Source organism: Adiantum capillus-veneris, chromosome 4 (genome assembly GCF_014529385.1).
Source record: "Adiantum capillus-veneris isolate H3 chromosome 4, ASM1452938v2, whole genome shotgun sequence".
Lineage (NCBI taxonomy): Eukaryota > Viridiplantae > Streptophyta > Polypodiopsida > Polypodiales > Pteridaceae > Adiantum > Adiantum capillus-veneris.
The window spans coordinates 18,193,445-18,215,272 of NC_140934.1; the positions used below are offsets into that span (position 1 = coordinate 18,193,445).

The 21,828-nt window shown below is 45.2% G+C and overlaps 1 protein-coding gene across 2 annotated transcripts in view; it reads right to left on the minus strand.

Moving 5' to 3' along the window:
* The window catches only part of LOC147458804 (uncharacterized), a 66,682-nt gene that overhangs the window by 22,986 nt on the left and 21,868 nt on the right, over positions 1–21,828 (minus strand). For both annotated transcript variants that reach the window (XM_086510241.1, XM_086510240.1), the window contains exon 2: positions 14,630–14,964. In XM_086510241.1, the coding sequence (XP_086366367.1) occupies positions 14,630–14,964 (335 nt within the window). The remainder of the gene's footprint in view (positions 1–14,629; positions 14,965–21,828) is intronic.

A 21,828-nucleotide genomic window follows, 5' to 3' on the forward strand; every position in this document is an offset into this window, starting at 1 on the left:
GCGCCTAGAAGTCAACCGTATATGCCAGGATCAGTGTCTGGGGGTATGCAAGGCATGATGCCAAACCCCATGTATGGTAGCATCGGCATGCAGCAGGGTTTTCAGTGCAACTAGGGCCAGTTTGGGGTGCCACAGGGTCATTTTGGCATGGCTAGTTTTTTTGGACAGCAGCCAGATATGGCACCTTTGACGCAAAATGTTAATGGCCAAGATGTGCCGATGATGCCTACTACAGTGCCCATGTTGCAAACTATTCCGTATGACAATTTGGGGGCATTGGAAAAGCCGAAAGCTTACAAAGAAGGTGGTGCAGCTGTGAAGTTCAGCACTTTCAGTGGCTTTGAGGATAAAGCAAAGGCTCTTACTTTCCTCCAACAATTTGATACAGCTTATGCAAGAGGGAATTTTACAGAGGCCTCTAGAGTAAGGAAATTCTTAAAGGACAATGCGCTTACATGGTGGACGACATTGTTAATGCAAGGACAGGCACCCGCCACTTGGGCTTACTTCAAGCAAATGTTTGCATCTGCTTGGCTGTCAAATGAATTTGAAGCCGACGTCATGACAGATTGACACCAGCTTACTTCGGCTACATGCAAGAGCTTGCTGGAGTACAATCGGAGGTTTTGTAAAGCGTTACTCTCAGTGACCTCCTACAGGTTTGTGCCATTGACAGAGCAGATAGAGAAGTATTGTTGTGGGCTGCCTAAAGGGCTTCGGGACTATTGTACCAAGAACATAGTGGCTACCCTCACCAAGCTCATGGAAGTTGCTAACACTGGTCTTGCCTCGTTGAGAGGAGAGAACAGTGGGTTTCCAAGCAACGAGAAAGGAGGACATCAAAAGAAAAATTCAGCGAAGAAGCCCATTGTGAAAACAACTTCTGAAGCGTCACAGGGGTCAGAAAAGGCCACCAAAGACAAGGACTCAGCCGGGACGTCTGGAGCACAGACAAAGAAACAAAAAAGGAAGCCTTTTGTGTTTAAGTCGCTCGAGGAAAAGAAGGTCTTTAACGGCTGAAAACAAATGCTTTATATGCGAGCAGCCTGGTCACTTTGCTACTAGTTGTCCACAAAGGAAAAGACCAGCTGACTCAGATGATAAAGAAGACCAGAAAGGCAAGAAGCCTAAACCCACGGCAGGATTGGTGCCAGACATGATGGGTGATAGGCCCAATACAGATGCCAGTGAGTTATGCAGGGCATGGGGTAAAGTTAGGGATCAAACGGCACTCATCTTCTTTGATCCAGGTGCCAAAGCAAACTTTATCTCACCAGAGTTAGCTATGAAGCTGGGCATTAGAGCTGAAGAAATGGGGTACATAGCAGAGGCAGAGTTGACATGTCCTGGCCGCTCAGAGTGTGTTACTCCTATTATTGGAAAGCTGCGTCTGCATATTCAGTCGTATGTGGACACAAAAGAGTTCTATATCATGCCATTGGAAGGGTGCGATGCGCTACTTGGAATTCTGTGAGTGCATGGCATGCTGGATGCCTTTGGCAAGACGATCACCCTTCAGCATAGAGGCAAAACTCATGTTTTGGATGTAAAGCTCAAAGGGGAGTCTGTCCCTATTGTATCTGCTTCCGCTATCACTTCTGTAATAAAGAATCATCTTTCTGTGTACTTGATTTTTGCACGTGATGTCTCAGATAATTGTCAGTCAAATTTATATGTGTTAGATAAAGAAAGGTCAGTATTTTTATGAGAGTTTAGTGACTGTTTCTCTGATTCATTACCGTCGCAATTGCCGCCAGAGAGACCTGAGAATCATTGGATAGATTTGGTGCCAGGGTGTAGCCATGTATAGGCCCAAAATGGTGGGCTAAAAAAATATACAAAAAATATATCCACGAAGCTCTCGAGCAAAGCTACTTGCTGGAAATGGTCCGGAGGAGATCGGGAGTAACCTCTAGGCATTTACCCCCAACAACGGGGGGAGGGGGTGTTAGAGTATTGGCATCTCAAGTAAACTGCCCAATGTGATCCCATTATTTATTTTGGCTTTTAGGTATTTATTTTACTTATTTGTCAGAGTCTGGGTAGGGCAATTTACTGAGGTTGCTATATAAGCAACCCCTTGCCTCCATTGTATTACACATCCAGTTATTCATTGCCAAGGTTAATTGGTTCAGGAGACTCTCTCTCTCTCTCTCTCTCTCTCTCTCTCTCTCTCTCTCTCTCTCTCTCTCTCTCTCTCTCTCTCTCTCTCTCTCTCTCTCGTGCTCACTCTCCTTGGTCTCTACGCTTCCGCATCCTCGACTTTGACATGGTATCAAAGCCTTGGTGGAGGCGGAGCTGCTTAGAGAAGAGAGTTTGAGAAGATCGTCTTGTCGCCAACATCAATCTCTCCCCTTGTTGTCCCCAACATTCTAAAATGCTGCCCAACCAGCGTCGGATCCCTCCCTCCTCACTAGCGTTCCGAACGGCATCCCTTGCCAGCAGTCCACAAGCTCCCCCCTGTTCCCTATGTTTTGAAACGTTGGGTCAGCAGCCCACCCGACGGCGCCGACAACACACCCACCACAGCGTTTTGAAACGTTGCCCGGCAACGCATGTTAGGCAGCTCCTTCCCCTGCCCCCTTCGAGCGTCTTGAAACGCTACCTTGCAGTAGCTAGGCAACCCCCCCCCCCCCCCCCCCCCCCCCCCCCCCCCCCCCCTCTCAACGGGCATTCTAAAATGTTGCCCTCCACTGCCTAGGCGGCCCTCCCTTGGCGACGACAACAAGGTCTCTCCCCGACCCCAGCGTTTTGAAACGCATCCGACAACTCCATGCCCTTGTCTTGGCACAAGCGGCACCCCCCTCTTTCAAGTAGTGAGCCGAGTGTTTTAAAATGTTGTCGGTTGTGAGGGCACCCCTTTGGAAGAAGGAAGGAAGGTGGGGCTTTGAGCCCATTTTGCGGCGATTTTGTTGCGGTGCAGTTTGGGAGACGACGAGGCGAGCAACTTTGCAGTTGAAGAGAGGGATAGCAGAGGGTGCGGAGCAGCTTGGGAGAAGCAGAACTTGGAGCTCTAGAGAGGGACAACAAGAGCGGCTTGGGAGCATTTCGAAGCTCAAAATTTTGGGCAAAACTCCGTGGATCGGAGTGGGAGACGAAGAGGACAACATCGGCTTGGGACCGGTTACTGCGAGAAGGTTTCCCGGAATACCAGATCTTGCAACTTCAACTTGGCCCCCCCCTTGCTGGAGCGCTAGCAACGTTAATAACCAAAACCAACAAGTGACTATGGATAGCAGATCAACCATCCAGTTAGCGGCTATGCTCAACCACAGTTCTCAAGGAAACCGGCAAATTGTTTGGATCGAGATTGTGTAGCCAAAAGCTAATGGACGAGGTCGCTAGAGGACAACGGCAAAAGCAAGCTTGACAAGGATGGCAGTACCAGTAGTAGTCAGTTGGCTGCCTCGGTACCCACGAGGTCGGACAACCATTGTTATAAATGTGACACAATGCTTTGTTTGGCTCGGGAGTTTGAAGCCAAAGGCAAAAGCAGGAACTCATAGGAAGACAAAGACAAAGGCACGCTGGACAGAGATTACGGTGATAAAGATTTGACAGAGGAGATCGGCATGGCACACATGGCGGCGGCCACCATGACCTCGACGTCAGATTTCTAGTCAAATGGCAGTTGCCGCCACTAGCTTCAGCCAGAGAGAGGCTTGTGAGTGGCAGAGAGGGGCAAACAGTGCTCCCTATAATTAATTTGGACCCTTGTGTTGGAGTTCAAGTTATCGGTGTTTGGAACAGTAGGTCGGAGTTCAATGCACATGCATTTGGTAGGGAACCAATCAGACGTATCTAAAACACTATAGATGAGTGCACCAATCCATTGTTGTTGGTCGGATCATGGATAGGATATGTTCCACAGTCCATTATCTTGGAGTATTTCATTTAGGACATGATGTGTCCACATTTCACAAATGGGGATTATTGAACGTAGTGTCTCAAGTGAACTGCCCAATGATATCCCATTATTTATTTTGGCTTTTAGGCATTTATTTTACTTATTTGTCGAAGTCTGGGTAGGGCAATTTAGTGAGGTTGCTATGTAAGCAACCCCTTGCCTCCATTGTATTACACATCTAGTTATTTATTGCCATGGTTGATTGGTTCAAGAGACTCTCTCTCTCTCTCTCTCTCTCTCTCTCTCTCTCTCTCTCTCTCTCTCTCTCTCTCTCTCTCTCTCTCTCTCTCTCTCTCTCTCTCTCTCCTTGGTCTCTACGCTTCCGCATCATCGACTTTGGCGCCGGGGGGGGGGATTGGAGGCATGGATACCTATCTTAGAGTGACTTTTAGTTGATCCTGTCACTAGAGTGACGATATGGCATTACCCGTCAGGAGAAGGCCGGGAGAGAGAGAGAGAGAGAGAGAGAGAGAGAGAGAGAGAGAGAGAGAGAGATGAAATGATATATTAGGCCAAAATGACCTATGAGACCAATCTGTCACAAATTGGTGAATCTGATACCAAGTCTGAGTGAGAGAGAGAGAGAGAGAGAGAGAGAGAGAGAGAGAGAGAGAGAGAGAGAGAGAGAGAGAGAGAGAGATGAAATGATATATTAGGCCAAAATGACCTATGAGACCAATCTGTCACAAATTGGTGAATCTGATACCAGGTCTGAGAGAGAGAGAGAGAGAGAGAGAGAGAGAGAGAGAGAGAATTCATTGCAAGTGATGATGTAGCATATTTTACAACGGAATTTACATGAGTGCTGACATGGTCAATTTTTTACGTTAAAGAGCTATTGGAGCTACTATTTTTAGCAGTTGTTGCTTTTGGTGGTTCCCAACTTCTGGGTTTGTAGCTTTTCGGCCAAGGGCCTTTATTTATGAGCCTTGGGGGCAGGGCTGCAAAGTAACTCCCTAGCATACTCTGTGATTGCTAATATAAAAAGAAGTACCGGAAGGGACGCAGACTATGGGGCCAGAGCATCTAGAAGCGGAACTTCACCGCTACATGTGGCGACTACTTTGAGCTTTGAAGTGTAAGTGTTAAAGTTTCAGTTATGTTCGTGTGTTGCTGTGAGATTACCATTTTGTCAATGTCAAGCCGATTACCGTTGTATCAAAGCTTCAATCGATTCTTCATCTACGGAGGATATGGTCCGTGTGTTGCGTCAACACCCACGAGTTTTGTAGGCAGGTGTGTTGTTATTTGGGATGAGCAGCATCTATTCCCGATCGGTCCCATCAAATACGATATCTGCAGTCACCAAGTTGTGACAACATGGAGGTCAATCACCAGTGATAATAGATTGTTCTGCTAGGAAGGAGTTGGGGTCCTGTTCCCTCGGCAAAAGGTCATGATACAGAGCCTCTCTCTGTTTCTTCCTGATTTGCATTATTCCTTTCTAAAATGGGTGGGGAATTTTTGCGTGGTGTGAACTACAGTAATTCACACTTTGGAAGGGGCATAATTGTTAGAGAAGACATCTCTTCAAATCCATGTGATACTCTCTAAAACAATCGGCGAAACCAGTGGTTCTTGACCTTAATAACTTTATCATCAATATCAAATACATGCACAAGGAATAACACACCTTAGCACTTGCATGGTTTGCTAAATCCAAAATTGTTGTACGTTTGTCTAGACAGGATTTTCTTGCCAATGGCCCTAGGGAATAGTTTTGCCAGCTATCCCCAAGTTGGCCAATGTCTCAGAGGACAAGCTTGCTATTGGTAATAGAGGTCCCCAACCCCTTCAAAAACAATAACAGTGAAGCCTTTGAATTGGTATCTATCATCCACTTGCTCAACCATGGCAAAGCCCCCAAAGAGCATTGTAGCCGGTAAGCCACTAACAAGGCGGTGAATCAACAGCAAACACACCAACAAACTTGAAAACTTGTTCTTACTTGAACTTTAAAACAACTGCAGACCTAACACGCCCCAAAGTTGGCGCCCTTTCCGGTGCTTCTTTTTGTATTAATCAATTTCCAAGAGTACAACTACCAGGGAGTCACTCTACAAGTGTATGGCCATACACTGATCTGACAGGAGTGACCCCAGGGCCCTGATTTATAGGACCAGTTACAAAAGCTCCCGCCCAAAAACTCAATCTGCTAAAAACATGGTGCCCCCAAAAGCTCTGCAACTCAATTGCTTTCATAACAATGCCGAAAAGCTGCCACATGATACATCATCTTGTTCATACAACCCGTGAATCCCCACGGATCCCGGACGTCCGTATGGCCTTCTCTTCTTTGTCATGTTATAGGTGCAACCATGTCATCATTTTAAGCACCCCCCCCGCCCCCGCCCCCCAACCCAAACCACCCACCCACCCACACACACACCCTCTCTCTTAAAAGAAGAGTAACTGCCCTCAATTACACCTACAAAACAGATGGTGGACAATAAAGCAGCTCAAGAGATGCATTGGACCACTCAAACCATGCACTAGCACAAAGACCCCAGTCACTAAAATCACAATCACAATCACACACACGCATCTTGATCATCATGACTTATTAAGCAATCACATTCAAACCACGTTGATCCCTAGCAGATGTCTTGATCTACTAAATCTCATCATTTCAAGATTCATATCAATTCTCAGGTGAACCAAGACAAAATGCTACACACATTTCATCTTACACACATACTCAAACAAAGAGACAATTGTAAGAGTACAGATATCATTCAAGTTTTTTAAAATTCCAACCATAACAATACACATCAAAGAGTACATGAATCATTCGGACTTTAAAGGAATTCCAACCGTAACGATACATTTCATGGTCAACAATTTATGTACATATTGTAAAGTCACTCCAGCAGCATATTGTCAGCCTGTCAACACCCCAAAAATGTCAAGATCAAATCGGTTGATCGTATTTCCTTTTGGGCAACATGTGACCAAGGAGTGGATTGGCTCCCCTCTTGTGTAGCATGCACTACACCAAATTCAACATGTTGATTCAACGTGCACTTTCGGAATAGTCGTAGCTACACCAAAATCCAAAAGGTAAAGCTCTAATATCTAAGGAGTATCTATCAAGTCATCCTCTCCATCCACTTTGCATCAAAAGTTAGATAAATTCTTGCACTCAACCAAATATCTGCGGACCAGCTTACCCTTCACTTTCCTTTCCTTGTGTGCTAGGACCTGTTCACGTATAAGAATCTCCTCGATTTCTTCTACCTCTAGTTGCTCCTCAAGCTCTCTGTCCTTTGGCACTTCACCCTTGAAAGGTCTCAATAGACTCACATGAAATGCACTGTGAATCTTCCACATATCTAGCAACTTTAGTCGGAAGATTACATCGTTTATCTTTTCTAAAATCTAGAAGGGCCCATAGTATCACATACTTAGCTTTGGACAAAGCCTCTCCATATCCTTCTTCTTTCTAAGGTGTGTCTTCTCAAACCAAAGAAGCACCCAATCATCTTCCTTAAACTGCAAGTTGCGGCGATGCTAGTTTGCCGACTTCTTATCCCGTTCTTGAGACTTCTGCAAGGCTCTTTAACCTTGGCAAAGGCAGTCGCCAGATCCCGAGCAGAACCTTTTTTCCGCCCTCGACAATCTCGAATGGCGCCTTATCCATCAAAGTGGGCAATGGTGTTATTGTAAGCAAACTTCACCAATGGAGAACTGAAGTCTTAGCGGGGGAAGTATTCGCCACAAAATTTGTAATCTCTATGTAACGGGAGGGTACCACATGCCAGCTGAAAAGAACAAGCTAGAAGAGACTTTTAGCACTTCAAAACAACTGAAGAGAGAGAGAGAGAGAGAGAGAGAGAGAGTAGACACGGAGTGGCGGAGTTCCACTCCTAGAGCACTGGGCCCCTTTCAGCATTTCTTTTCTATTGCTTCACAAAGGTACAATTGTCGAGGAGCTCTATTTCTACTTCCGCAAACGAAAGAAAGCCAAAGTGAGCCCCCAAGGCTTATAATTGAAGGCCCCTCGCCTAAAAAAGCATCTGCTATGAAAAGCTCTAGCTCCAAAAGCTCTCTGACCTCAAAAGCTAGTGCCAAAGGCTGCCTCGCAATTTCCCCATGTAGCTTTTCGCGAGTTGCGACGCTATTACTGGGCATTCGTACATGCAACCACATCAGCTTGTTTTTAGGGTTTGCTTTGGTTACTAGCAATGTTGTCCAAGTTGGGTTCTTTGATGTCTCTAACCCCCTAGGGGTAATGCCAAGTCAGCAACTTGTAACACATCCCCCTCTTAAAGGAAGAGTAATCGCCCGCCGCGATTAGACCTGCAAAACTCAATCCGATTCTTTAGCGAACATTGCCCTTATGCATGCATGCCAATGCCCATTAGTGCCAAACAACACATTCTCTAGCATGCATTAAACCATACAGTTCCACAATCACATTTTCATCCTCGTTGGAACTCTTGATATTTCAACGTAACCATATTAGCCATCACACCCACACTGCGCTAGTCCTTTCAAGGGATGTCTCGATGCACTGAGATCACATACCTAGGTAAATTGGAACTATTGATGGGTCGACCAGATTCATCTGCTTCTCGAAATGCTTTACAGATGATGTAACATTCACATGTGCAAATACATAACATAAAGACATCCACATACAACCAAACGCTCCCTAGACCGCAACTGCGTCGTTCAAAGGTTTCCATCTAGAACTAGCGCTACCCAAACTGCAGCCTACGTTGTTTAGATGTCCCAAGTACAACTAGACACTCCCCAGACCACAGTCTCTAAAAATTTAGTCACACTCAAAATCCATCTGCTTGAGAAACTCTAGGTGGATAAAGTTTTCGATAACCTGAATCAAAAAGATAAGTGTTTTGTAATCTTCCGCATAGTTCCTTCGAAGCATCGGGTTCAGAAATTTCGTAAATATTTGGAACAAGTCCTATTCAGGTTCTAGCTTTCTTGACAGAAGGTTTCTCTGGAGGTTTATCACCTTTGTAGGGATAGAAATAAGAAGTTGACCTGCCTCAAAACATTCAAAACACCTACCTTCTTGTTGCAGAGTTTCTCGTTGGTGGATAGTCAAGCGAGGTCGTGCAGGCAGAGTTGATATGTCACAAGAATCTCAAGAATTTGTGCATTGTAGTCGAGGATTTTGGGTATTTTCCGGTTGATCATCAATTGTAAATTCTTTTCACAACTTGATGATGTGGCAATCCCCGAGAAGCGGCCCAACCTACAGATCCTAGCCTAGGGACCTAAACCCTGACAGAAGAAGCTAAAGAAGAAGAAAAAGACTTTCCAACTTACAAATCCCGGCCGAGTGGCCTAAAGATTAAAAAGACCGCAATCCTAACCCAGCCAACTTGCAAAACCTTGGCCAAGTGGCCTAAAATCCTAAAATAAAGCAAAACTCACACACACACACATACAAATTTGTGTGAGTCATGCTCACGGGTCAACATGCACAGATGATCCCAAAATTTGCATTGGCTGCACATGATTTGTGCAGGCAATTTTTTGGTGTCAGATTTTAGCCAGATGCTTTTGAAAGTTTTGCTTTTCATGTGAAGCTTTTGAGAGGCCAAGGGCCTTTAAATATATGCCAAGGGCTCACTCTCTAGCATCCGAGTTGCAGAGAAAGAGCAAAGCTACAGAGTTGTAATGTGACAGGTTTTAGGGTTAGGGTTTCTACATCGAGGTCATCGACCAATCTGATCCATGCGTTTGTTGGGCCAGTCACAGACTCATGCTCTTTAGAAAGGTGGTTCATACCAATCTCTTGGTCAAAGCCAAAATCCTCTATGTTGTGATTAGTTCTCTTCTATGCACTGTATGTGCATTTGTGATCATCTGCACAACCCTAGGACATCTGAGTGACCTTCGAGCCTTGGAGTTTTGTAGCTTTTGGCCGAGGGGCCTAAAACTTAGAAGAAGAAGAAACAGAAGGAATCCCCAACTTGTGCAATCTTGCCAAGTGGCCCAAAATGGGTTAAGATTTTTAATCCTAACCCCCACCCAACTTAAAGTTATGTCGAGGGGCCTAAATTAAAGACACGCTCAAGTATTGTGTAAAGGACTGATGACATGGCAACTGTACACATGCCCGCAATTTGTGTTGACTACGTGGCACTCCTATACGGCTTTCCGAACTTCCAGCTGGCTGGTTTCTGGCAATTTTTGTGTGGCTTTTGGAGAGCAGATGCTTTTGGATGAGAATGCCTTTAGGATTGAGGTTTTTAGGGCTCTGCTTTTGGGCATCCCTTGTATTGTTTATAAGTTCCCAGGGGCCACTCCTCGAGAGGACCTGGACACAAAGTTTCGAAGAGTGTTGAACCCTCGAGAGTTGTACTTTGTGAAGTGAATGATAAAGAAATATCGAAAGGGCCGCCATTCTTTGGGGCCAGTGCATCTTGGTCTCGAGTACTCTCTCTCTCTCTCTCTCTCTTTCTGTCACGTGCACACCTAACCCTATGTGCATGTGGACAAGTTGTTCCTATTTCTAGGGTTTAGGTAGCCTAGAAAGTGTTGTGGCGCCTTTGTGAGCCTATACGCAAGCCGTGCACGTCCAGTCACTTAAGAGTAGCTGCATACTCACTAGCATTAAAGTCAATACCCATCATGAGCATTTTTCGGTGCATAGAACCTTTTTTGCCAAGTACACATTTTTTCTCCTATTTATTAAATAAGTGACTTTTTTCCCAAGTCGTGGGGCTGTAGGGGAGCTTGCTCGACCCAGTCTCATGCAAGTATATAAGGAGGCCTAGCACTAGTAGTTTCAAGCAGAAGACATAGAAGGGAGAGCACAGTGCCCAGCAGAGCAGCATACTCTCCAGGTTTTCTCATCAGCAGGACTAGCGTTTTCAGCTTTCAGCCCTTGGCGTTTTTGCACCAGCAATCAGCCCTTCGCCTTGCGGCTCAGTACCCATTCCCGGTAGCAGATCCTCGCCGGATTTCCACCTATCGCAGCAGAACAGCCAACGCTCAGATTTCAGCCCACATATCCATTAGCGATTTCAGATTCAGCAGCAATTTCACATTTCAGCCCATCAGTTTTTTGCATAGCCTCGTCATCGCCGGCACAATTGCAGATTTAAGCCCTAAGACAGCGCTCAGTTTTCAGCCAGCCTCAGCCCTAGCGTTTTTCAATTTCAGCCCTCGGTCTTCGCCGTCGTTGTCGACAAGTACTAGAGCATCTAGAAGCACTTTACCAGACCTTTGTGCAATCTAAAGCAAATACCTCTCTAGCAATAGAGGGGGGAGCCCTTGGAGGGGGGTTTGGGACCCCATCTCGTGTTGTCTCTTCTCTCTCTCTCTCTCTCTCTAGCACTCTCACAGTTTGCAGTCCACTCTCTGTTTGGTCATTGCACATTTTCTCTCTAAGCAAGAAAGGCTCTCCCTTCCTCTAAAGTAAAAAGAACCTTGAGCACTCACTGATCACTCATCGTGAGCTTACACCAACATTCACTTCCGTCGCACATTACATTGGTATCAGAGCTCTTTGGCAGTGTTCGTTATCCTCACTCAAGATAAGAAGCACAAAGAACCACAAGAACTTTATTTTGCTTGTTGAGGTCACACATAACCCAAGACCACTTGGGCGTGTCAATCCCTAATCTATGTTTCTGAAGAGTGGCACATAACCCAAGAAAGAAGGGCTTGTCCAGCCTCCCCTCGTTCCTCTTTTCCACTCATTGAGAGCGGACCTTGCACTTACCAATCGACGTGAGGTGGGAAAAAGCAACCTTGGTGTGACCGCAAGGCCGCCAAGGGGTGCACCCGCAAGAAGGAGTTGAGCTTTGGTAAGAGAAAAGCCTTCTTAAACACAAGTTGCAAGCCACGAATGTCACGTGACACATCCAACACTATGTGTCCGTGGACAAGCTACAACACGACAAGGGTTCAGTCAGTCCAGTCAGTCTAGATTTAGAAGTGTTCTGGCACTTTTGTGAGTCTGTTCGCAGACCGTGCATGCCCAGGCACTGAGTGTAGATGCATATCCTCTGGTTGCGCATAGCATGATCATAAGCATTCCCATCAGAATCCTTCAGGGGAATTTTCCAGTGCATTTAACCTATTTTCTCTATTTTTGACATTTTTCACTTATTATTTTTAAGTGACTTTTGTTGGAAAGTAGGTAGGGCAAATTGAGTAAGTTTGTATATACGCAAACCTAGGCTAGCACTAATTGGCAGAAGAGGCAGCAGGAGCACAAGCTCAACAGGCAACTTCTCATCAAGAACCCCCCTTGGTGGCTTTTTCTCCTCCAAGCAAGAACTCAGATCCCCTAGCGTTTTTCATCAAGCATCGCTAGCATAACCTCAGCCTTGGCGTTTCCAGCACTCAGCAGACCATCGCCATCAAGCTCAGTAAATCATCGCCAGAAACCCTAGCATTTCCAGATTTACAGCCTCAGCCCATAGCCTTTTTCAGCAAATAAAGACCAGCAGTTTTCAGCCTTGACCGCCTCATAACCATCAGATTTCAGCCCGCAAACAGCAGCCCACTTCAGCGTTTTTGGTCCCGATGATATTCAGCCAGTGGCGTTTTTTGGGAACAGCAGCAATTCAGCCTCAGATTTCAGCCAATAGCGTTTTTGAACAGCAGTACATAAAGCGTCAGATTTCAGCCCTTAGATCGGTCTCGCCATCCCCGTCGTCGTCATCAATCTAGCCTAGACTTGCATCAGTCACATGCATTTACTTTGTACCAGTTTGTGCAATCAATAGTAGACCACTCTCGCCGACAAGAGTGGGGCCTTCGGAGGAGGGTTTTACAACGTCTCTGGTGTCGTATTTCTCTTCTCTCTCTATCTCTCAGTCTCATACACTTGCACGCACAGTGTACATTCACTTGTTTGTGATCATTGCACTCTCTCATTAAGAACGAAAGGCTCTCCCTTCCATAAGAACAAAAAAGAACCTTGAGCATAGTTCGGAGCACTCATCTTGAGCAAAGTTCAAACATTCATTCCGCTACACCTTACAAAGAACCTCAGAAACTCAAGAACCTCAAGACCTTCAAGAAACTCAAGAACCCCAAGTACCCAAGAACTCAGTGCATGGTCATCAGCCAAAACGGAATGGATACTTTGTGTGAAGGTGATGAGAGTGGAGTCGGGGAAGACGAAGTTTCTAAACCATGAGGATTGTTTCCCAATCCTCCCCCATCCCCATCTACGCCACGGATTGCGCCAAACCCTATGGAGGCTTTGGTCAAGTCGATGAAGGATATGATGCTACAACAAGAGGCGCAACGCGCCTCCATGGACTGTGACCATGAAGAAAGAAGGGCAGCTATGGAGCTTGAGCGTAAGCCAGCACGCAAAGCTCAACGCTTAGCGGCCGAAGAAAAAAAGGTAGCTATGGAGCTCGAGCGTGAGCAAGCACGCGAGGCTCAACACATAGAGGGCGAAGAGAAGCGAGCAGCTATGGAGTTGGAACCAGAGGCGCAGAGGGATCAACGCATGCAAGAGTTGGTCCTACATGTACTCTCCACGAAAGGCGAGCCGCTCAAGGAGCCTCGCGAGTCATCCCGTAGCACAGGTAAAGGCCACGACTCCAACAATCCAGTCACTGAGAAGTTGACGTTTAGTAAGTATGATGGTAAGATGGATGCATCTGTGATGCATTCTTGGTTGCATCAATTTAATGCTTACTTTGCGATTAACAAGAACACAAATAACAGTAAAGTTTTGACATGTATCTAGCAGGAGATGCCAATAATTGGTATCAAGCTTGGTAGGAGTCGCAGTTGATTGAGCACCTTGATTATGCCGAGGAAGGCGTACCCCTCTCTCTCAATTAGGGCGACTTCCAAGACAAGCTCAAGGCTCGCTTCATGCCACCACAGTACCTTGATCGGCTAAAAGAAGATTGGTGTGGTCTTAAGAAAAATGGCAGTCCTGTTAAGTCTTTTTCTAGCCGTATTTTGCAGATTGGCGTCCAATTGCACAAATCGGATGCCGAACAAAAGGAGGCTTTCCTTTTTGGGTTAGACGAGTACATCAAGTTTAATGTGCAATTCTTTAACCCTATGGACTACAATACCGCAGTGGCGATAGCTCTCGCCCAAGAGATGAAGCACAACAAAGGCAAGTCTAAGGAGTCATCTCAAAGTACCTCTTAGAACCCTCAGAACCCACCGAATGGTAAGAACGATAAGACCAATGGTAAGCATAACAGTAACTCTTCTTCTTAAGCTTCTTCCACACCTAGAGAAGCTTCTCACATCATGTACATTATACCAAATGTAGTGTTAAGTTTAGTGTTGTGGTTCTGTTGGATAAATGATCCCAAATTCAAGCACCACAACCCTGACCAGCCAGCCCAGCCCCACTTTAATCAGTCTGCCTTGAAAAAAGGCGTATTTATATATCTATTAGATAGAAGTATTGAGTCTAACAAAAGGGTATTCATAGTGCTGTTATACAGAAGAATGCCCCAAAGAATTGTGATTCCATATGACTTGAACAAAGAGGTCTTTGTAATGTGTGTTATTTAACTGTATGACCCATAGCTTCAAAAGGATGAACTACTTATATGTTGTAAGAGACTATTGCAAAAAGCTTAACTTGTTATCCTCTTTCTTGTGCTTTTGGATAATTTATCTGAGCTAGGAGCAAGAAATTTGTGGAAATAACAACCCTTCACCCAGACATTCTAATGTGCATGCAGGCTATCAGCATGGCACTTCAAAAAACCTACAGAAAATGCATAAGGATGGTAAATTACTTACAAAATTTTCCGGAACAGAGGTTGGCACACTTTCATACTGTCCCGCAACAACTCGAACTTTTGCACCTCCCTTGTCTCTGTCACTATCAAGAAAGAGGGTTTCTACAGAACCTGCATCTTTTATGTAAGTACTTGGCAAAGAAGGCTGCAACAAGTCACTTTTTGCATCTGGATCAGCAACAATTTTCTTGCGCGAGTGGAATAGGACCTGAATACCATGTTTACCATTCTCTACGTCCAAAAAATATGTTAAAGACTCTGCTTGGTGAGGTGGTTCTTCGTGCTGATGAAACTGATGCTCAAAAAACTCATCCACAGTTAGAAGACACCCGAGTCCTGCAAGCTGCAATGGGTTTCTTACAATCAAGACCACCAAAACTTCTCGATGAGATTCTAGGAGACAAAACAGTTTGTGTAGGCAAAAATCTAATCTAACTTTCTCACATATCCAGAAAATTCTTCGCTAAAAAATAATTTAGAAAAATGCCCAGGCATCTTCAATGCAACTAGTGTGTTGAAAATTTAAGCATGTATCAAATTCTTAGTCATACAACTCGTCTGTAGGGAGATGAAGAAAATTTTAATCCCAATCAGGGAGCAACAGAAACAATGGAGATTCCAACGGAAGCAAGGCTCCCTCCGATGATTTAAGAGACCATGGCAAATTTCCAGCGGAGATCTCGACAAGATAAGAGAACCGACATCCACTACAAGTTGACACGTGTGAAAAGATTGATCGGGTACTCCAAGGACCCGAAGTATTTGAAGCACCTAAAGAATCATACACTTGACGAGGTTCACACAAGATCACGAGAAGCCGTCCATTCACCTCTCAAGTCGGCAATGAAGCAAAAAGCAAAGCCTAGTGCAAAAAGCAAAAGCTGTACTCACAAGAAGAGTTTAACGAAGCTCTTGATAAGAAGATCAGTCGGTTTGTAACAAACTTGGACACTCCAAGTCAAGATTCTACCGTGACACAGCAAAGATTCAATTCAAAACAACTCACAATTCATACTTGATTCGACATGGCCCAGCGGAGTTCCGTGTCTAGAGATATTGGCCCCAAAGACTAGTGCCCCTTTCCGTATTTCTTTTTGTATTAATCTGTATTCAGAGTACAAGAGAGTTGGAGGGGTTCTCACTCTCAGACTCTGCGTCCAGATGCTCTGAGAAGTGAGGCCCTGCCCACTAATTTATAGGTTACAACGGATGCCCAAAAGCAGAGCCCCAAAAGCAGTAAGTGAAAAGCCTTCTAAAATTAAAGCATCAAGTTCCAAAAGCTGTCCCAAAAACTCAGCCAGCGCAAAATCCGTACAGCAGCGTAAAAAGTGGAAATCCGTACGCTCAGCCACGTCAGCCACTCAACGCAAAAAGCGGGATTCTCCGTACGGGCCTGTTAGCGAAAAATCCGACGTGGAATCCGGGACTGTTTCCGCGTTTCACGGGCCTGTTGCCAACCAGTGTGGGTGTATTCGGGCATGCCACGTCACCAATTTGTGACATACCCCCCTCTTGAAATCATTGTAATCACCCTCGATTACGCCTGCAAAACAGACAAAGGCCATAAACTGTCTTAGCAGACACTGACTGTTAGTACAGACGCACTAGGAACAACACATCTAGCACATGTACCAATCGACAGTCACATCACAGGATTGCTTTCTGGCTTTGTTATTCGCATCAAAAAGCTGATTAATCCGTGCATCAACTACCTCTTCTAATTCTTGTTCTATAAACATCCTTGGAGGAGGAGGTTTCTTGAGTGCCAATTTGACAGGTGGCTCTGTGGCCTTCTGCCACTGGGTATGCACCTCTTCGAAGGACGTCTGAGTCAAAAATTTTGCAAATTTCGGATCCTTCGCAATGTTGATCGTCATCTTTGTCGCGTCGTCAGTTCCATCTCTTCAATCTCTGCCTGAGTAGACCGAGGTGGGCCGTACTCTTCATGCAAATCTTCTTTGTGATCTCTTCCTGCACCCCCAAATGCAGAGGAAGTCGACTGTTCTTTGTTGGAATCCATAAGTGTCGCAAGAAAAGGATCGGATTTCCAGTAGAAGAGAAATTGGCCGCGCTCTGATACCACTATAACAAACTTGGACACTCCAAGTCAAGATTCTACCATGACACAACAAAGATTGACTTCAAAACAATTCACAATTCACACTCGATTCGACGCGGCCCGGCGGAGTTCCGTGCCTAGAGATATTGGCCCCAAAGACTGGCGCCCCTTTCGGTATTTCTTTTTGTATTAATCTGTGTTCAAAGTACAAGAGAGTGGGAGGGTTCTCACTCTCAGACTCTGCGTCCATATGCTTTGAGAAGTGAGGCCCTGCCCACTAATTTATAGGTTACAAGGGATGCCCAAGAGCAGAGCCCCAAAAGCAATAAGTGAAAAGCCTTCTAAAATTAAAGCATCAAGTTCCAGAAGCTGGTCCAAAGACTCAGCCAGCACAAAATCCGTACACCAGCGTAAAAAGTGGAAATCCGTACGCTCTGCCACGTCAGCAACTCGGTGCAAAAAGCACGATTCTCCGTACAGGACTATCAGCGGAAAATCCGGTGTGAAATCTAGGACTGCCACATCAGTACTTTCTGCATTTCACAGGTTTACTGCCAGCCAGTGTGGGTGTATCTGGGCATGCCACATCACCAGTTTGTGACAAGATTGATGAAAGGCAAAAAGCACTCTCGGAAGAAAGCAGATCAGCGGATTACCCCGGTTATTTGGGCCGGAAATCAACTTTCGAGGTGGCTAGCAAATCCAAGAAGCGTGCTCGCTTCAAGAATGATCCCAAATTTTCTTCGTCTTTAGATAATTCCAACGTTTCCTCTTCCTCTAGTTCTAGTGAGGATGAGAAAAAGCAGAAAAAGCAGAGAAAGACCAAGAAAAGCAAGAAAAGCGAATCCAAGAAAAAGTCTAGAAAGCACAAAAAGTAATCTAGCTATTCACGGGAGGAGACCTCGTCCTCTTTTCAAAGTTCAAACAGCGAGAAAACGAGAAAGAAGACCAAGGAATTCATGGATAGGGGTCAAACAGTAAACTTTAACACCTTTTCAAGCTTTGAGGATACCCATTGAGCCCTTGCATTTATACAACAGTTTGACATCGTCTTTTCAAGAGGTCGTTTCTCGGAAGCCTCCAAGGTACGAAGGGCGGCGTCTTGCCTGAAAGGTAACCCACGGTCATGGTGGTCTACCCTTCTCTTGCACAAAGAAGCACCTAAGAAGTGGATCAAATTCAAGAGAATTCTCACTTCAGCATGGTTAATGGAAGAATATGAAGAGGATGTCATCATGGCTTGGCATCATCTAAGAATGTAAAAGGAACACACTTAAGTTGCCTATTGCCAAAGGTTTTGAGATACCTTTTTGCCAGTATCCTCTTTCCCGAGAATCACCTTGAAGGAGCAGATTGCGAAGTTTTGTTGCAGCTATCAAAAGAGATTCAACGGTATTGCCTAAAGAAAAAGTCAGAATCCATTCGGAGGCTCATGGGACATGCCAAGGAAGGTTTTGGTATGCATGCTGGCTCATTGACCTATCTACAGACAAGCAAGTGTCCGCCTCAACGGGGCAAGAGTCTTCCAAGGGAAAGTAGAATATCCACAGGACCCAAATTGACAGAAGAGCAGCATGCTGAGTCAAAGAGGGCAAGAGTTATGGCTATGGTGAACATGGGCACGTCTTCGCAAAGTGTCCAAAGCAAGAACCAAGGAAACCAGCTGATAGTTCATCTTCCAAGGGAAAGCAAAATCAAAAGAAGAAATCCACACAGCCCAAATTGACAGAAGAGTACATCAAAGAGGGCAAGTCTTATAGCTATGGTGAACAAGGGCACGTCTTCACAAAGTGTCCAAAGCAAGAACCAAGGAAAGAAGTTAATAGTTCATAAGAGAGTTCCAACAACTCAAAACTGTGCCGATGGAACAAGGGTGGGGTGGTTGCTGAACAGTAATCTACAGGTCCCAGGACACAAGAAAAAGAATATAAGGGTAAGCTAAGTCCACCGATAAATTGTTCGAGAGCAAATGCAAAGTGGATGGAGGAGGAGAATTTTGCAGATTCTCTTCAATTTTGATTGTACCTTTAGGCTTTTGACATGTTGTATCAACAAGTTGAATATGGTGCAATGCGTGCTGCACAAGGGGAGAGCCACTCCACTCCCTTGTCATCACAGGTTGCCTAAGATTGAACAAAGTCACTAATTTCTCCTTGTGATTTTAGGGATATTGATGGTCTAGCAGTATTTTGCAGAATGACTTTATGAAAATTTGAACATTGAATTGGCAATTTCCTAGATTGAACAGACTACAACCTAAACCCTAAAAAGACACAGCGTAAAGGCTTGCAAGCAAATTCCGAAAATTGCACCAACATGCTGACGTGGTAGGTTGGCCCAAAAATTGCAAAAACTGGTGATGTGGCAACAGCGTACAAACAAGTCAGCAGGGGCGTTGGGATAAAAGCGGTGTGCCTCTTGCGCCGGTTGAGCACGCCAGAGATATCCAACCATCCATTACTTGTACACACCTTTTCTTTACTAGATAGGAGAATTAAGGGGCTCGAATAAGTGGCTCTCTCTTACATATTGTGGTAAGTTGCTCCACCCACATCATGTGTTCTCTTTCTCTCTCCTTCTCCTTCTCCGCACACGCACCGTATTCATGCACTCTTTAAGTGCTATCAGAGCTACAGCTTGGCGATGACGGCGAGTACACCAGTGTCGAGAGCTTCGAGGCGATCGCTTGCTCACTCTTGGTGGTGGAGAGATCAAGAAAGCTTGGAAGCTTTGTGAGAACGCAATGGGAGCTTGTGAGCTCAGTTGCGAGTGATGTATGCTCTTGTGGAAGCTCGGGAGAGAATGTGAAAGATTGTGAGTAGGTGAAGATGCTGCCCTAAAAACTATGCGCGTAGCAGCGCTGTTTTCAAATTCATTTTTCTCCTTGTGAATTGCATATCTGAAAACTATGTCCACGATACCCCTCCGTTTCAACATGGTCTACAACTTTAAAGATGAAACATTTTACAAATTCCTCACCGTTTTGATGATATTCAGCTCAGATTGTGAGATCGGCCCGTGGGGCGGTAGACTTTAGCTTTCACCCGAATCTTTACTCCATAAACTTTACTTGAGCTTTACAACACAAAGGAACTTCACGATTAAGCTTGTGATTGGAATTCAACACTTCAAGACATTTCACAACTTGGCAGCTAGAGCGCTCCCAAGCAGACAACGACACCCTGTTAGCCCCAACATTGGCGCCCCTTTCGGTACTTTATTCTTATTGCAATTGAGAAAAACCTGTAAACTTCTACAAGCTATCCCACTTTTATTGGGCTAAAATTCCCTTACTCTAACCCGATTTCGGTAACATAACCATAGTAGAAGTCTCCACGGACAAAATCCCAAGCAAACAATGACTTTTCACGCACTTTGGAGCACTTTGCAAAACCTGGTGAGAAATTACAGCACGCTGAAATCTCTGTTTTTGGTTTCCAATTTGCACCAAACCACCTATTCGGTGATTCCTAGCTTCCCCGAAGCTCCTGGGACCTGTAGGCATCAAAACTGGCCAAAACCCTAAACCTGCAAAAAATTACAGCAAGCTGTAATTCTCTGTTTTGTGCTCCGATTCGCGTGCCGATCACTTTTGTGAGTAGCCCTCGAGCTCCCGCACCTGTAGGGTCACTTGCCCTTTGAATTAGACGAGATTCCTCACGGGAAATCTCTCTAAATTGTCCTGTACAAGCACCCACGGCTTTCCTGAGGCTAAGTGCGAAAACCTAAACCTGCAGAAAAACACACCAGACTGTAATTTCCTTTTCCGCTACGGGTGTCTCAAAGGCTCCCGGGACCCGTACGCAATGGGACAGTTCCCCTGTAGATTGGAGGAGTTTTCACGCGAGAGAACTCTCTGTTTTCACATCCCTTCGTGATGGAACTGTGCGTACCTGAAGTGGATTAGCAATTAGCTAATCCGGTTCCTGTACAGAAGGCTCTTGCCTTGGCAAACGTGCATAAAACCCCCAGAACTGTACATGGTCATCTGAGAAGCCCAACTAGTGGGGCATTACCATGTGTGCAAAGGGGAGAGAGAGATGTGTGAAAGCAAATCATCGCGCTACATAGAGCAAGGGAGAAGGCGAGTTTCCATTAAAGCTGTGATCACCTGCACCCACTACTCACCCACACTGTGTAGCATACTTCTGAAGTCCAAAAATCAGCCCCCACTCAAAAATGAGCGTCCCCTCTTGGATGAGGCTTCTCGAAAGTGTGTGTTGGCTTGCATACAACTCCCCTACTGCCAAGTGTCCATTTGACTCCCATTGGTTTAATTTCCTAGTACCCACCAACTTAAGTCTTGCCGAGGGGCCTAAATGACTCTGAATTGAGCCTAGCCAACCTTTTACTGCTCTGATTCCAGTGCCAACTGGCCCGAACATCCCGTGGCAACCTGCCCTTCCTGACTGCGGGTGAAACTCTTGGCCAACGGCCGTTTCACACTAGCCATGCAATGTTCGGGCATTGTGATTTTAACAAAAGGGCCCCAATAATTAAATAAAAATCAAGGGAAAGAAACCAACAAATATATATAGTGGTTGTCACAATCTCGTGACAGACTGACTGTATGCAAAAACTTTCAAGTTTTATGTTTTGCGCACTGTGCAAGTTTGATGCACTTTTGGAAGCACGGCAGGTGCTCGAAGTTGAGTCAATAAATTCTGAGTTAAAGAAGAAATTTCAGCTTGTGCAGAGCTTGAGGTTTGAAGTTTTTGGTAGATTTGGGTAAAGAAGAAGCGGGTAGTTTGGCCCGATGGCAGATACCCATGCGAAGTTGTCAGCATTGGGCACTATAGGTGGAGCTTCTTTCACAGGCTTTCACACAACACTTTGGCAGCGATTTTGTGATTCGGCTATGATCTTTGCAGACAAATTTGCATATGGTTATGGTGCAAGGTTGATGCCCATTGTACATGCATTTTGGCGCGCACTTTTGCGTGCCGGTGAACTTTGTAGAAAACATTGTTCTGCATTGATCAATTTTTTAGATTGCAACTCTTATGGCGCTTATTTATGCGTGGTCACTCCGTTTATGTACATTGAGTGCGGATTGCCATTGAATGCACATTGTGGAGCCGTTTTGGCATTACTCTTTGGCATTGAGTAGTGTTTTTGGTGTATGGTCTTTTGAGTCATCT